At 40.0% G+C, this 14,920-nt stretch overlaps 1 protein-coding gene across 13 annotated transcripts in view; it reads right to left on the bottom strand.

The window, feature by feature from the left end:
* CELF2 (CUGBP Elav-like family member 2) overlaps window positions 1-14,920 on the bottom strand; it is a 690,477-nt gene that overhangs the window by 299,961 nt on the left and 375,596 nt on the right. For 3 of the 13 annotated variants that reach the window (XM_030569870.1, XM_030569784.1, XM_030569946.1), the window contains exon 1: window positions 10,473-10,671. The exons of 2 other annotated variants lie outside the window; for them this stretch is intronic. In XM_030569870.1, the coding sequence (XP_030425730.1) occupies window positions 10,473-10,579 (107 nt within the window). In that variant the 5' untranslated portion in view covers window positions 10,580-10,671. Of the gene's footprint in view, window positions 1-10,472; window positions 10,675-14,920 lie in introns of those variants that run through there. 8 more of the 13 variants (XM_030570625.1, XM_030570715.1, XM_030570535.1 and 5 more) reach the window with 5 other exon arrangements.

A 14,920-nucleotide genomic window follows, 5' to 3' on the forward strand; every position in this document is an offset into this window, starting at 1 on the left:
TTGGAGCATCAGTTATTGGCTGATTTAGTCACTGTTGTTTTCAATTGGTAGAGTTTATGTTAGTCTAGAGGAAGGCACCCAGGATTGGGAGTCAGAAACTCTTGGGTTCTAATCCCATCTATGCCACTGTGGTAGGCCCCAACCCAATGTCCATTGACTTCAGAGGAACAGGATCTGGCTCCTGCTGCCTTAGTAAAATCATTTAATCTTTCTGCCTCTGTTTCCCCATCTGTAAAATGGAGAGAATAATACTAATTTACCCCACAATGTTGTGGATTAGTCACTGGTTGTATAGTTCTTTGAACTATGTACTATGTCCATGACAAGTATTCTACAGCAGCTCAGCCTTATAAAAAAAAAATCTGTCTTTATAGGAAAGATCCACACAAGAGAGCGAATTGGAAGAAAGGGGATCGCTAAGTGTTGCATCACTTTCAAGGGTATGAGCTCATTCTGACATAATTGCCTTTGATTCTAATTCAGGCTGTGAATAATCAAGCAGAGCCCCCTTGTAGCCCTTCAGTCAAGTCTGGCATGGTGCTTATGCTTCGCCACCCCCACCCCTCCATCTTAACTTAATTGTCATTCTTTTCGTCAATTTCCCATCCATTTTTTGAACATAGGAAATGCTACTATTGGAAGCACTTCAAGGGAAAGTTTCTGAATGACTTCATTACATAATGAGCCCGCAAGGCAGTGTAGAAATATACTACTTTATTCCCCTCTAGGCCAGCGAGCACTGCTCTAACTTGAGCTGATCTTGGACATCAGAGCACGCTTCTATTGGACATCAGAGCATGCTTCTAACAGAAATCTAATCTCCCTTACAATAGTGTAAATCTGGAGCAACCCCCCTTGACTTTATTGGAGTGATTCCAGATTTACACCCATGTATGTAAGATAAGAATCTGCCCAAGCAGCTCTATACTATGCACATAAAATGTTCACCACCTTTCACAAAGACACACCTGTGCCACACAGACCACAGGCTAGAAAGTAGTAGTATACACAGGAGCAGGTAACATTTCATGGTTCCCAGTGAGTAAGGGGTTAATTTTGTAGCAGATCTCTGGAGGGGCAGGAAGGGAGGGAAACAAGCATTAAGATAAGTGATCTTTTTATTTCTGTAAAATTAATATAGCTTTTACTCTATTCTCCCTAAATGCTTCACAAAAACTACTAACTTATTTCTCTATGTGGCATAATCAAAGGGACTATAAACGGTTATTCTGGAGAGTAATTCATTAATTTTAAGCTGATTCCTGAAGAGATTCAGAACTACTTTTGGGAGTGAGGTCCAACATCGGGTTCTAAACTTCATGTATGAGTTTTTCCTATGCCTCCAAGGCTTGCTCTTTATTTTAAACCAGCATCAAACACAACTTTACCGCATCACATTCTTAAATTAAAATTGTCTAAATGTTTCTTGTTTTGTTTTTTAAAAAGTGCTTAGAGACAATTTGATCTAAAAAAAAATAACCAATTTTTGGTCAGGTCTAGTCAATGCAATTTAAATATCAACAAATATTAGATACTTGAGAGATTTTGTCTGATTCTACGGTTTGTTCCCCCATAATTAGTTATTCGCAGAAATGAATGTCATTTAAAATTAGTACAGAACCTTGATTTAAGCATTTCCAGAGCCTTCGCTTGAAAAACAATGATATTATGTAAACTCGGTTGCTATAGTAAAACTTGGTTGCTATAGTAAAACTTCCCACTCACTCTTGTTTTCCTGTTTTATACTGATGCAAAGGTGATTTCATCAGACTGGGGGTATAAGGCCTTTGTTCCATTTGTAGAGTAATAACATTATCTTTTCTAAAGCAATTAGGCAAGATTTTATGACAAAAGGCAAACATTATTAACATCCCATTTTGCATTTTAAGGAGCGTTTTTAAAAGGTATTTGGCTCTAAAATGGTTCCTACTCAGGCTTATGTTCTGCAAATATTGTCAACAGTCATCTGTACAAAGTACGGTCCCAATCCTGCAAACATTTATGACCGAATGTAGAGCTTAGTACCACAACTACAATAGTTCCAGTGGCTTCATGGGACCATGCCATGTAGGATTGAGCTCTAAAATCTCATTATTAATTTATAGTGCTAGGAAAAAGCAGTACTGCTGAAGTGTAGGTGCTATTTGTGTGTACTTCTGTAGGTAGACTGTGTGTGTGTGTGTGTGTGTGTGTGTGTGTGTGTGTGTGAGAGAGAGAGAGAGAATATGAATTTTTAAGACCTCGTTCTCTTTCACCCCCAGTCCTTCCATAACCCAGTTATTCATCAAGTCCTTTTATAACTGGCATATTCCCCACAGCACAAGTAGCACTGAATGATCCTAGCGACAGAGTGAATGGAACAGCCGTTGCTTATCCGGGAGTGAAATCTAGGATTCTGCTTGCACTGGGCAGTTCCAATTTCCTACTAAATAACAGCTGCTCTATTCACTGAGCAAAAAAAGCCTCTTTTCCAGACAGTGATGAAGAAACATAGGATGGGACTTCATTATTGCTGGATTTGGGTATTAGTCCATTCCCAAGTGAAATGGAATAATATTATGGTGGCTGAAGTGAGAGGCAGTGCTTAACTTGTGCCAGGGCTGAGCCCTGGCACCTCTAGGCTTGGCAGTTCATAGCCCCAGCACCTCTGGGTTTGCTGCATCAGTCAAAGTAAAAAAAACCCCAAAAAAACCCAAAAAAACCTGCTTGAACACAAGCACTTAATTGCTTGAGCCCTGGTACCTCTTTCATTACAAGCACTGTTGGGAGGAGTGCATATGTGGCTTTGAAAACTGTGCCATCCCTCCTCAACACGTGCAGAAGTCCCTGCCTCCCTTCAGAGGAGAGAAGTGGAGCTCCAGGGTCACCTAGGATATGTTGGCTGCTTGGGATTCTGTGGGCTGTTTTGTGCAGTTGGGAGATTGACTGTTTGGGGGTGGATGTGGGGGAGGCGAGAGTGAGTGAGTAGCTAGTGAGCAGGGTCTGAATTAAACCAGTAGGCGTGTAGGGTGAGGGGTTGAACTCATCAATGAAAGAATGGGAAAAGGTAGGAGGGAAAATATGGGATGGAATCAAAAGAGGAAGATGGGGGGAGAGAGACATTAGAAAAGAACATGGATTCAATCAGACTTTTTTTGAGGAGGGGTGTGCGAGGTACAAGATACAAAAAGGGTTGGGGATTTTAGTTCAAGTGTTTACCTCTATTGTTAAACTACCAAGATGTCTGTGTAGCCCATCTGATTGGCTAGACAGACATGACTAATGTAACTTCCACCTTTCCTTCACCTCATTCTCTTTTCATCATTTGTTGCTGTAATTGGCTGTATCTTACCTTATTCTTAAATTGTGAGCTCTTTAGGACAGGGCATTCCATGGGTGTTTTTGGTTTGTGAAATATGTTTCACGTACTTGAGTGCCCAGAAATTAAGTTACACTACTACTGATATATATCTATCAGATATAAAATCTATCTTCATTTGACACTGCTATTTCCAACAGACAAAGTCTGCTAGAACAAGGCAACTGCAGTGAAAAGGAAGGGCAGTGCAAAAACTGCAAGACATTCTAAGTGAAAGCTACACCCTTTTCCCCTGATTAATTTTTCCTGAACTTTCATTTCCAAATAAAAACCTGTTGGTGATGCGACTCCTGGTACTGGAGATGGTCAACATTTGGGATTCCCAACTCATGGCAAATTTTGAAATTTTGTTTCATCCCTTATCAGGAAAAAAAAGTCAAAATACTGGAATTTTTCACGCAGTATTTCATTTCAACTTTATAAAAAAGTTTAGTTTTACTGGCTGTCAAAAGCTTTAGCTTTGATGAGGGCGAAACATTTTGTTTTAATTTATCATTATGTCATTTATATTATAATTCATAATATAAAATTGGAAACAACACAGTGGAACTGAGATAGAAATGAAATATTTTGATAATTTCCCATTAAACATTTTGACAAAATCCCACAAAATGTTTCAATTTCGACAAATCAGCATTTTCCATCAGGAAATTTTCAGCCAGCTCTGAGTCGTGCATTTTAGAATCTCACTAAATAATAAAATGTGCATATATCAACTTTGCACAGAGAAATCTCTCTGTATGATTCACTTGAACAGCACTGCAGGGGAAAACCTGACATTGCTGCTGCAGTTCAGGGACTGCTCGTATCTGTGATTTTTAAAGGAGTTATATAACTCTCTCATTAAAATTAAATGTGGGCTGAAATGCTGCAGACAAGTTTCCAAGCTCTATAGTGAGCTTTTCCTCATATTTTGGTTGAAAATACGTTGGTCAAGTTTAGTTATGAAAAAGGCTAAAATAAAACCAAAGGTCTTTTATAGATGAAACAAGGTCAGTAAGAATACATACATAAAGTCTTAAGATTTTCTGATCACTCACAGAATTTCCTTCCTACAGGGGCCTGATTCTGCAGATGCAGACTGAGCATGGCTGCCGGTTCAGGCCTTAAATTCAGTAACATAACATCCACATCTCTTTATAATGTGTGCAGCTATCTTCTCAATTAGTTAGGTGGGATAAGAAGTTTCCATTCCCTTTATTTCTTCCTCCAGTAATCCCCATTTCTAATCACCAGTGGCAGGCTTTTGTCTAGCAATACGGTGAAAGACTTCTCTTGAAGATGACCTGCTGATTTGCTATCATGGGAATGTTCCAGAATGAGTGCAGTATTTACTCCTCACCCACCTAGAGGTCAGACAAGACAGTTCAGAGGTGCAACCAGGCCTGGCGCTACCATTTAGGCAGCCTAAGCAATCGTCTAGGGCGCCAGAATAATTGGTGGGCGTCATTTTGCCGGAGGGGGTGGCAGGTGGCTCTGGTAGAGCTGCCGCAGTGGTGTCTGCGGAGGGTCTGCTGGTCCATGGCTCCGGTGGAGCCGCCACAGTCCTGCCTGTGGACGGTCGGCTCCTCGCACAGCTCCAGTGGCCCTCCCGCAGGCACGACTGCGGCAGCTCCACTGGAGCCGCGGAGCACCGGACCCTCCGCACGCACCACTGTGGCAGCTCCACCAGAGTCGCGGGACCAGTGCGCGGGGTGCCGAAATTGTCGGCCGCCTAGGGTGCTCAAACCCCTAGCGCCGGTCCTGGGTGCAACCACCAACTAGTGGCTGAATGGAAGTTGTCCCTAGACCGCTTCTGAAATTTTGGAGGGCAAGCAGAGGGCTAGGGCTGAAATAATAAGAGCTATGCATGCACTCAGGTAGCCTGTCCCTAAGAGGCAATTTCTGAATTACTCAGAAGAAGATGAAAAAGTATAATAGCGACTACAGGTATATATATTTAAATAGAAAAGGTGCCCATGCCCTTGGATCACAAAGTTGAATGGAGATGAAAACTGAAATTTATTGCCAGAGCCAGATAGTGATGTGTTTAGCTGACTGCCCAGGTATTTTGCATGTAGAAATAAACAAAACTAGAACTTGGTTACACTGAAACGCAAGCAGCATATTCACATGGCTACATCCTTGCAGAGCAGCTAGTGACCCCACCATCTCCCAATCAGCGTACTGCAAGGTTCACAGACCAAGATGCTCTTCCACAAGCACAAGGCTCAGAGGACAAACCGTGTAATCCAAATAATGTTTTTAGGCTTCATATTTTATGAGCTAGGTGGAAACTGTATACATCATGGACAAGCAAGAAACTGTGAGCCCCCGCTTTTCCAAAGTGTATACCATCACTAGTGGAACATCAGATATCAAACCTTTAAATGGTCACCTGACTCTCACACCAGACAAACAAAGCCATTTAGTAGATGTTACTTATCTATACTAGGCCAGTTCCTGGATAGTCATTCTCAGTGAACAACAACAACAAAAAAAGATGTGGCTGATCTTCCCAAATCCAGATCCCCACTTTTCCAACATGAAGGAGTGCTCAGATGTGGGGTTTCAAATCATTCCTGCTCTATCTAATAGAGATAGGTAACCTTGGCACAATGTGTAGCTTGCCAAGGACAGCATTAAAATGAGCTTAACTGAGACATTTGCTTTAGCTGCAGCATAAAATAAGCAAAAGCAAAACAAAAAGCTAGGGGTGATTTTGCCACGACAATAGTGTTAGAGGAAAATTCCAGTTTTGATTTCCTCTGTGGGAATGCCAGCAGTCCTGTTTCATAAACTCTAGTGATTCATCACTATCCCAGGCAGCCAATCATTCGACAGGTCAAGTAGAAATGGGCTGCAGTGCCAGCAGCTCATGCTGCCCTGATAATGCATGTCATTCCAGGCATGGCGACATGCTCTCTCAACAGCTGCCATTTTCAGTTACCTTTTATACGGCTGACATACAAGTAAATGTGTTGGAAGCAGTAAAACAGTCATAGGAAAGCAAAGATAAATAGCACCTGTACTAGATAATCGCTAATGACATTAGAGAGCGGAGAATGATGTTTTGAGAAAGAATTTCTGCCTTTCAAAACAACACCTTACTAGTGAGTTTTTTTTTGACAGTGTATTCAATCACAGGGATTCATTTGGACTGTAATCTTAACAGATATGACCGTGGGGGGAGGGACGCCAAACTTCTCACCGTCCACTTGTGAGAAAAGCTTTTATATATCTTGAATTCAATGATGTTCACTTTAAGAAACACAACTGTTCTGTGAAGTGTGGGAATCCCAAAACAGTCATGAAGAAAATTTTCTTTTTCCCTTTCAGCCTTTATTCCACATCACATAACTTAAATTCACAAATAGGTAATTTAATAACTGTCCTTTTAGATTAAGAGAAGCTGAATACCTTTCTACAGAACAAATGTGACTGGTATCTTAGAGGGCAGAGCAGTCAAAAAGCAATGATTTTTTTTTAAGTTGCATAACCATACAGTAAAAAGACCCAAATAATAAAGTGGTAAAGTGATACCCAATAAAGTTGCTGAAACAAGATTTCAGATGTATAGGGTTATCTATATTAATGTCTAGGTAATCTATAAATGAACGTTACACTGAGACTTTCTGGTTACTCAAAAGGTGTTCAGTTAGAAACTATTACAGAAAGCTCTTCAAAAGAGACTCAGTTGCCTCTTCTCATTTCCTCTATAGATATAAAATGCAAATGTTTTCTTATTTGAAAGAACCAGCCCCTCAAATGCCAAATGAAAGCCAAACTGCTCTTGATACAAAGTCCTCTTAGGCATCTTGCTTTCAGATTTCATCAACTTACGAGTTTTCAGGGCTGTAAGCAATGAACTTTCCATCAGTAGCATCTTCAGCTAATTAACCCTCCTGATTACAATAATTAGTATTGATTCACTCCTGAGTGACTTCTTAAGTATTCAAGCACAATCAACACTTGCAGTAAAAGTTCTAGATATGAATATTAACTGAATGTTGTCCTTTGTTTTTAAGCCACAAAGGTATAGTTTGCAATCTTACATACTTACATTTGATAACAAACACTTCAGTTTTATTTTAATTTAACAAAGAGAATATTAACACATTTGATGTTAGAGATGGTAGTTCATGAATCTGAGGAAAATATAGACAAAGACGACAGACTAATAAATAAATACATTACAGCTACTGTCCTCTTATGGCACTCTGATAAGCCATTTCCCAGGTTCACACACAAGCTAGTCTTGCTCTGCTAGGTTGGTCTAAGAAGTGTAATTCCTTCTGGCATTACACTTGGTCGTTGCAGGAACAAACAAGTACTTAGTGAAGTGTCTGAATTAGCTATCTTGTAACTGTTCAGGGAAGAGATGTTGACAAGTTTACCAACTTCTGGATGCCACGTTGCTCTTTGAATCTCACCCATTCACAATCGGTTAAAGCTAAAGACACCTGAAGTATTATTGCCGGAGACCTCTAACCTGCAAATTCTTCTGAAACTAGGAACCTGCTTCATAATCTTAGCTGTTAAAATAATTAAATAAAAGGCTAAAAGAGCAATGACCCAGTAAATATCTACACAGGAATAAGATTATTATTTTAGGAGTTTTGTTTATTTGCATTAAATTGAAATTTGCAATACAAAGTGTTATATGATGCCATTGGAGTATACTGGACAAGATGAACACTGATTACATAGTCTGTTTTCCTCTGCATTTTATCAGTTGCACTAATCTCAAAATATGCAAAGCAATGTGCTAGTGGCAGTATGGTATGAACTTATTATGAAGTATGAGTTTAGAAACAGGCTTGGTAATTGAGATCCTTCAACAAATGAAGCTGGATATGTTGTACAGGTGACATGTTAGTGACTGATAAATTTGGAGAATTGCCATTCTGTCATTAGCACCCAGCTCTGGCGATTATTAAAGGGGTATTTACACTAAATCTGGAGCAGGCTATCACATACTTTCTTGCCTGATAATCTCAAGGGACCATGATAAGAGCAGCTGCTAGAACGCATTGCCTAAGTGAGGGTAACTCCACAAAAGATACTTCACCCCAGCTGCATGGTCCTGGGCAGAAATGAACTGGCTCTGTGGGGACTAGTTAACACTTCTCTGGAAGGAAAAAGTTCTTCTAAGGTACAGGGGGGAAAAGAGTGACTATAGCAGACTTTGAGCATGATCTCGTTATGTTAAACACCATGCCTAACTTTTATGGTGATTGAGTGCAGTATATGTCCTGCAAGCAAAAGTTTTCTCTGTTACAACCTCTATTTTAAGTTAAACACATGCACTTTTCATGACTTGTCTTTTTATCTTTTTATTCACCAAAAAAGAGAGTTATCTGTTCACCTTGTTTTATCTCTCAATGGGAAAAAACACCGTAAGCACAAGGGACTCTGAATGGCTCCAGTAAAATAATTTTGTTTAAACGTATGCTGCTAAGAGCTCTCTCTCAGCAATACATCCTTATTTGTTAAGAAATCATTTAGTCTCCTCTAAACATCTGTATGATTTCATAAAACTAAACACAAGGGAATGCAGTAAATGAAAACAAGCCCTTTAAAGAAACTGTTCTAAACAAAAGCCAAACAACACAGCTGCATATCAAATCTTTTCTATTAGTAAATCCACTCAGTGATTACATTTTTATTATATTAACAAGGCCAGTGATATTGTTAATTAATCTGTAAACAATGTAAAGACTTCAAGAGTTGTGGAAACTCCAGGCTATTGACGACACAATATCCCATTTAAAGTCTATGCAGTTGTCCTTAGAAATGATTTAAAGATTTTGGAAAGCTTGGTAAATGAGTTTCTTTTTATAACACTGTATTTTACGAGACTATAAGAGTACGTCCAAACCCAGAAACAAAAATTTCTTCAACACACTAATCCTAAACAAGGTCTTTCTAAATAAACAGATGGATAATTCAAGAAACGTCATACGTATTCATTTGTTAGATTTTAGGACAGGAATCATCCATGTAAATTATTCCGCTTGACCTTAAAAATCTTAATGTAATACTAACAGTTGGATTCCAAAAATGGAAAATGATATACATCTGTCTGCTTTATAATTTTTTGTAGCTAGTTTTCATTACCAAAACAAAATTTAAAAATAGTGGGCATCAACATAACAGTCAAAGTTAAAATGATCAGACATAAAATATTGTAAACACATGTCCAGTAACCTTGTATTTGCCAGATGGACATCAGTTTTGTAAGCATTCAGAATCAGTAAGTTTTCTCTCTACAGTTAAAGGAGAAGATAGCAATAAATCTCCAACTTAATGCAACAGACATAATTACATGATGCAACTCCCTTCATTAACAGTGGATATCAAATTTTAAAACCCCACAAACAAGTCATACTACAACGCTTCGTACTATACAGTCTATACAAATAAAAAATAAAAAAAATGGGCTGAGAAAGAAAAAAAAAAACAGCTCCAGACATGCATTAAGCTAGTTTGACAGCTCCATTGTTCAGCTGTCCCATTGTCAGACCAAAAGATGCATTCAGTGCTACAATGTCTGCTAGCAAATAAACAAAAGACTACATTTTTCAAAGCAGGCTGCCAATTCTAGCATAATTCTGTCTCTCTCCCTCTAAAAAAAGGTAGCCGCCTCTTGCTCTCCGCTACACTATGGTACGTTAAGAATACACACGCATAAGTACATGTATATACAGACATTTTTTGAACAGCTTCAAGTGATCCAGATGAGGTAGAGCATTCATGATTATTTATGTAGACTAACTGAAAATTAAAAGTGGTACTTAGGGCACTAGCTCTAATATGGAGTCTCTTTCCATGTTTATTCCATACCCAATGCATAATAATGAATCAGGCAGAAATATTGCAAAGGAGATGATAAAAGAAGAACCAGCTTTCAGCTGTTTTTATATTTGTTGCCTGCTTTTCTTAATACATCGGTCATCAGACACATTAAATGCAATTGTAAGTAGTGGAAATGCTGCTTGCACACAGCGATGCCCCTGTCTTATATTTTTTTTTTAAATTTAAATAGGGAAACTACTTAATACAGAGCATGATTATAGTCACAGCGGGCCCAGACAACTAGAAAGCACACATTAAACAGAAGGAGACAACATACCTTAAAAGCAGCTCCTCATTTCTCATAGTAACAGCAGATTTGGGACAGCGCATGCTTTCTGCACTGATATTCTCAACAAAAGCCAGTTCAGAAGTGCGCTCAAACATCAATGCCACAGTTGCTACTCACTAATGGCTACTCTTTCTCTCTCTAGTCAGACGCTGAGTGGTGGAGCAAAGGGGCCCCTGCAGATTCACTAAGCAGAAATAATCCTCTCTGACAAGTTATGTTGTCTGGGCATATTTTACATTAATGCACTCTGCTGCCTATAGGGGTCTTGTTTGCATTCACTATTGCTGGCTCTCCTAATTACCATAAAAAAAAAACAGTAACCTCCCCACCCTTCAAAAAAAATTAATGAGTTTTCTACTCTGTTTGGTGAAATGAAAATATGAAATGCATCTTGTTTGCCTTGTGAATTATCAATATTGCAGCACACGGAGGCTGTGGCTGGATAGGCTCGTGTGCTTTAAGGGATTTTGCTAAGGCTCTCGTTCTGGGGCTTTGGATTCACAGTAGGATTTCTCTCTCTCCCCCTCATTCCCCGCCCTGTTCGAGGCTGAGTGGCTTTAGAGGACCTACTAGCCCTGATCAGAGAAACTGAGGATTGTTGATTTGAGAGTTTAGGGACCTTTTGAGAGTTTTCAGTTTGCTTTTGCCATTTCCTGCTGGACACAACTCCTCTGCAGACTTAGCACATGATCTAGCTCACCCGCACCGGTGACTATGTGGATGTGCGGCTTTTACAGACATCTCTGCACAACCATTGGAGGTTGCATTACAAACTATTTCATTGCTTACAGCCCTGAAAACTCCTAAGTTGATGAAATCCATGAAAGAGACCACAGAGCCACATCTGTAAAGCAATTAGGGCCAAAAGCTATTCCCATTGCAGTCAATGGGTCCCTCACTATTGACTTCAATAGAAACAGTGGCTCTTAATCACTAGTCTCCAATGAGGTCAAAATGAAGTGTACTTTCACGTCTGGACTCATTCATGGCATCGCTGGAGAAACCGCTATACCTCATCTCTCTCTCATGTATTTAAGGTCTTCACCAGATATGTAGATAAGTGTTTTTCCCCCCCACAGCCTGCTAAAACACCAAGAGACTGATGCTCATTCACTCTATGGCCTCTTTTTACCACTCAGGCAGTGTAAATAGATCTTAAAGTGGGCACCAAATTCATGAAGTCCCTTTTATGCTACCAGAGTGGTACGAAGAGCTATCGGGGTAAATAAGAATCAGACCTCAAATACAGAATTATTTGAAGGGCCCGATGTATGCCCTGCACACTAAGCTAAAAACAGATTTGAGTCTCAAACTTTCCCAAAATTCATGTGTGTTTTGGTTTATGATTTTTCCTGGGAGTCCCCCTTTTTATACCACACATCGGTATCTTATATGAACTACTCACTAGTGTATCCCCGTTTGCAGCTGAACAGAATTTCACAGTTGGAGGATTCCCTTACTGAGTTTGGTGTTACTGGTTAGGTTTGGTCTCACTGGTGGATGGAAGAGGAAATTGGGGGCCCTGGGAAAGCAGTCACCAACCCAGGAAATATGATGGTGGGTTTTCACCTTCAGTGAAAGGAGAACATGATACTATGGTGGGCAAAGATTTGTCCTTAGATTTGTACGTAGGGCTAGTCTACTGGACAAGTTACTGCACAACAAGCTGGGGTGGTGGAGATTCATACTCTGGCTTGCCAGGCAGTAGCTTGCTGTGTAGAAGAGTCCTTACACATTGTAAACTCATTGTGGCAGCGATCGTCTTTTTTGTTCTGTGTTTGCACAATTGGGTCTTGTCTATGACCGAGTCTTCTAGGCACTACTTCAAAACAAATAGTGCATTTTCATTGTTAAAAGTACATACTCCAAAGTGCACTAAAAGGCATGGCGTTTAGCTTTTACTGAAAATCCATGCAGCAGTCATGAGAATTGGCTGGGACAATGTTATGCCACCATGACAAGTCCTGCAGCTCAAACCCCAAATACTAAATCCTAAAACACTAGCTCCAGTACTGCCATTTCAGGCTGTGGTGACTAGTGCTTTACATTCACTGGCACCTAAGATTCTCTCCCACACTGAAGGTGAAGTTCTGGGCTCTGTACTGGTGCACCAATGCTTTCTATCTCCAAATCACTTTTGCCTACTGTAACCTGTCATGATGATTGGGGTTGGTCCAGATCAGCCTCAGACTCAGAAGACTGATGTTTGGAGTACTACAAGCTCTGGGGTATGTGAGAGAATGCACAGCTGAATGGTGAACATCAGGCACTGGCTGATAAACTGCTACAATTGTCCAAAAACATGGGAGGAATCACCATCTTAAGACACTACCAGCTGAAAGTACAATGGTTTCTTTTCAGGACTGAGTAAAATGGCTTCTGCAGAGTCCTTTGGGCCTAGTTATGGAATCAACACAGCTTGCATTGGGAAGCTGACTGAACATGGTGCTGGGAAATCCTTGATCAGTTCTTCTCCTACATGGAAGGAGAAGTAGCAGTTATGGAAAATGAAGTTTAAGGATTTTGAAAGGACTCATCCACAGTGTAAAGAAAGCAAAGCAAAAACCACTAAGTGGTAACACTAAAAGACAAAAACAACCCACTTTTCTATCATACAAAATGAAATGACTGACACAGCAACATCTGCAGTGGGATCACAGCTGCTGAGGATGAGTGGAATTGTGATGCCTGTCACCTTTCCATTGCAGGACATATTAAACAGGAGTGCCTTTAAAATAATATGGCTTAAGGGAAGATAAACCAGATGCACTGGGCTATTTGGTTTCTGGCAGGATGGAATCCCAAGTATAGAATTTAAGGTAAATACAACACTTAACACTAACAAACATAAGAATGGCCATACTGGGTCAGACCAAAGGTCCATCCAGCCCAGCATCCTGTCTACCAACAGTGACCAATGCGAGGGAAGGAACCTAACAGGTAATGATCTCTCTCCTGCCATCCATCTCCACCCTCTGACAAACAGAGGCTAGGGACACCATTTGTTACCCATCCTGGCTAAATAGCCATTAATGGACACATCAAATCACACATATGCAACTTCTACATATATACTGTAGATTCTTATACACAAATATATGCAGTGGTAGCCATTAAAAGCTTTGCAACTCCTTTATTTAATGCAACTACAGGACTCCTAGAAATTATGTAAGCATTTCCCATACTAATTATACTGTGCTGCATAAACTGAATACTGTGGCAATGTTAATTACTTGCAAAGGCTTCATGGCAACCAGCATAAAGTCAATGGAGCAAGGACGATTCATACCAGCTGAGGGACTGACCTATATTCTGTAACTTTGCCTTGGATTATTTTTAATCATTCAGATTGCTTAAGAAAACAACAGAATTATCATATGTCCAAAACAAACTGTGCTACTTCCCTACAAAGTGGCAAAATAACATGTGGAAGGCACTAGTCTGTATCTGATCGCATACAGAGGAAAGATGGTCTAGTGGCTAGAACATCAGCCTAGGATTTAGGACACCAGGATTCAAGTCCCTGTTCCACCACAATTTTCCCTGTGGTCCTGAGCAAGTCACTTAGCTTCTCTGTGCCTCAGTTTCCCTTATGCAACATGGAGGATAATAAGAGCACTGCCCTACCTCAACAAGGTGTTATAAGGTAGGGCATTAACGGTTGTGAAGTCCTCAGCTACTATAATAATAGAATAAGCCATATCAGTGCCTAAGATAGACAGAACACTATCTAACACCGTCCCATAAGAGGAACCTTCAACTCCAACCAAGGCAGATTGTGCCCTGTCTTGTGTTGTCATTTACTCCTGTGCAAAATGAACACAATGATACTGTAAAGAGCTACAATTTTGATGTGACAACATTTTACACCCATTTTGCACTAGTTGAAGTGATGACGCAAGGTTTCAGGCAGCAGGTAATCAACATCCCACTCAAAAAAGAGTAACATGGCTATCCTTTCTGGCATCTCTCTGGGGAGAACAGTTGGATTGTTCACCCGGGTTCTACCACCATCAAGAGCAGCCAGCTGCTTCCTCTGAAGTCTCCACTGATGGGAGCCACGCCAACGGCCTGAAGTCTGTGTGTCAATAAGAACTTCAGAGTAGAGCTGGCTGAATATTTTTGGCATAAAAACAAAATGAAGATTTGGGGTGAGTAAAACATTGCAGAAATTTTGCCAAGTTGTTTTGGTTAAAAAAAATGCATTTCAGTTTGGAGGGGAATTATTATTTTTTCAATTCAAAATCGAAATGAAAGGTTTCATTTGATGCAAAAAAAATTTTTCTCTCTCTCCAGCTTTTTGGTTTGCCAAAATCGCTTTGCAATTTTTTTTGTTTTGAGTTCACTTTAAGCTATTTTTTCCCCTAATTTATTGGGACTGCCAGAAAACTGAAAACCTGCTCTTTGCACCACTGTACTTCGGAGCAGAGGGACTG

This window comes from Gopherus evgoodei, chromosome 1 (assembly GCF_007399415.2).
Source record: "Gopherus evgoodei ecotype Sinaloan lineage chromosome 1, rGopEvg1_v1.p, whole genome shotgun sequence".
Lineage (NCBI taxonomy): Eukaryota > Metazoa > Chordata > Testudines > Testudinidae > Gopherus > Gopherus evgoodei.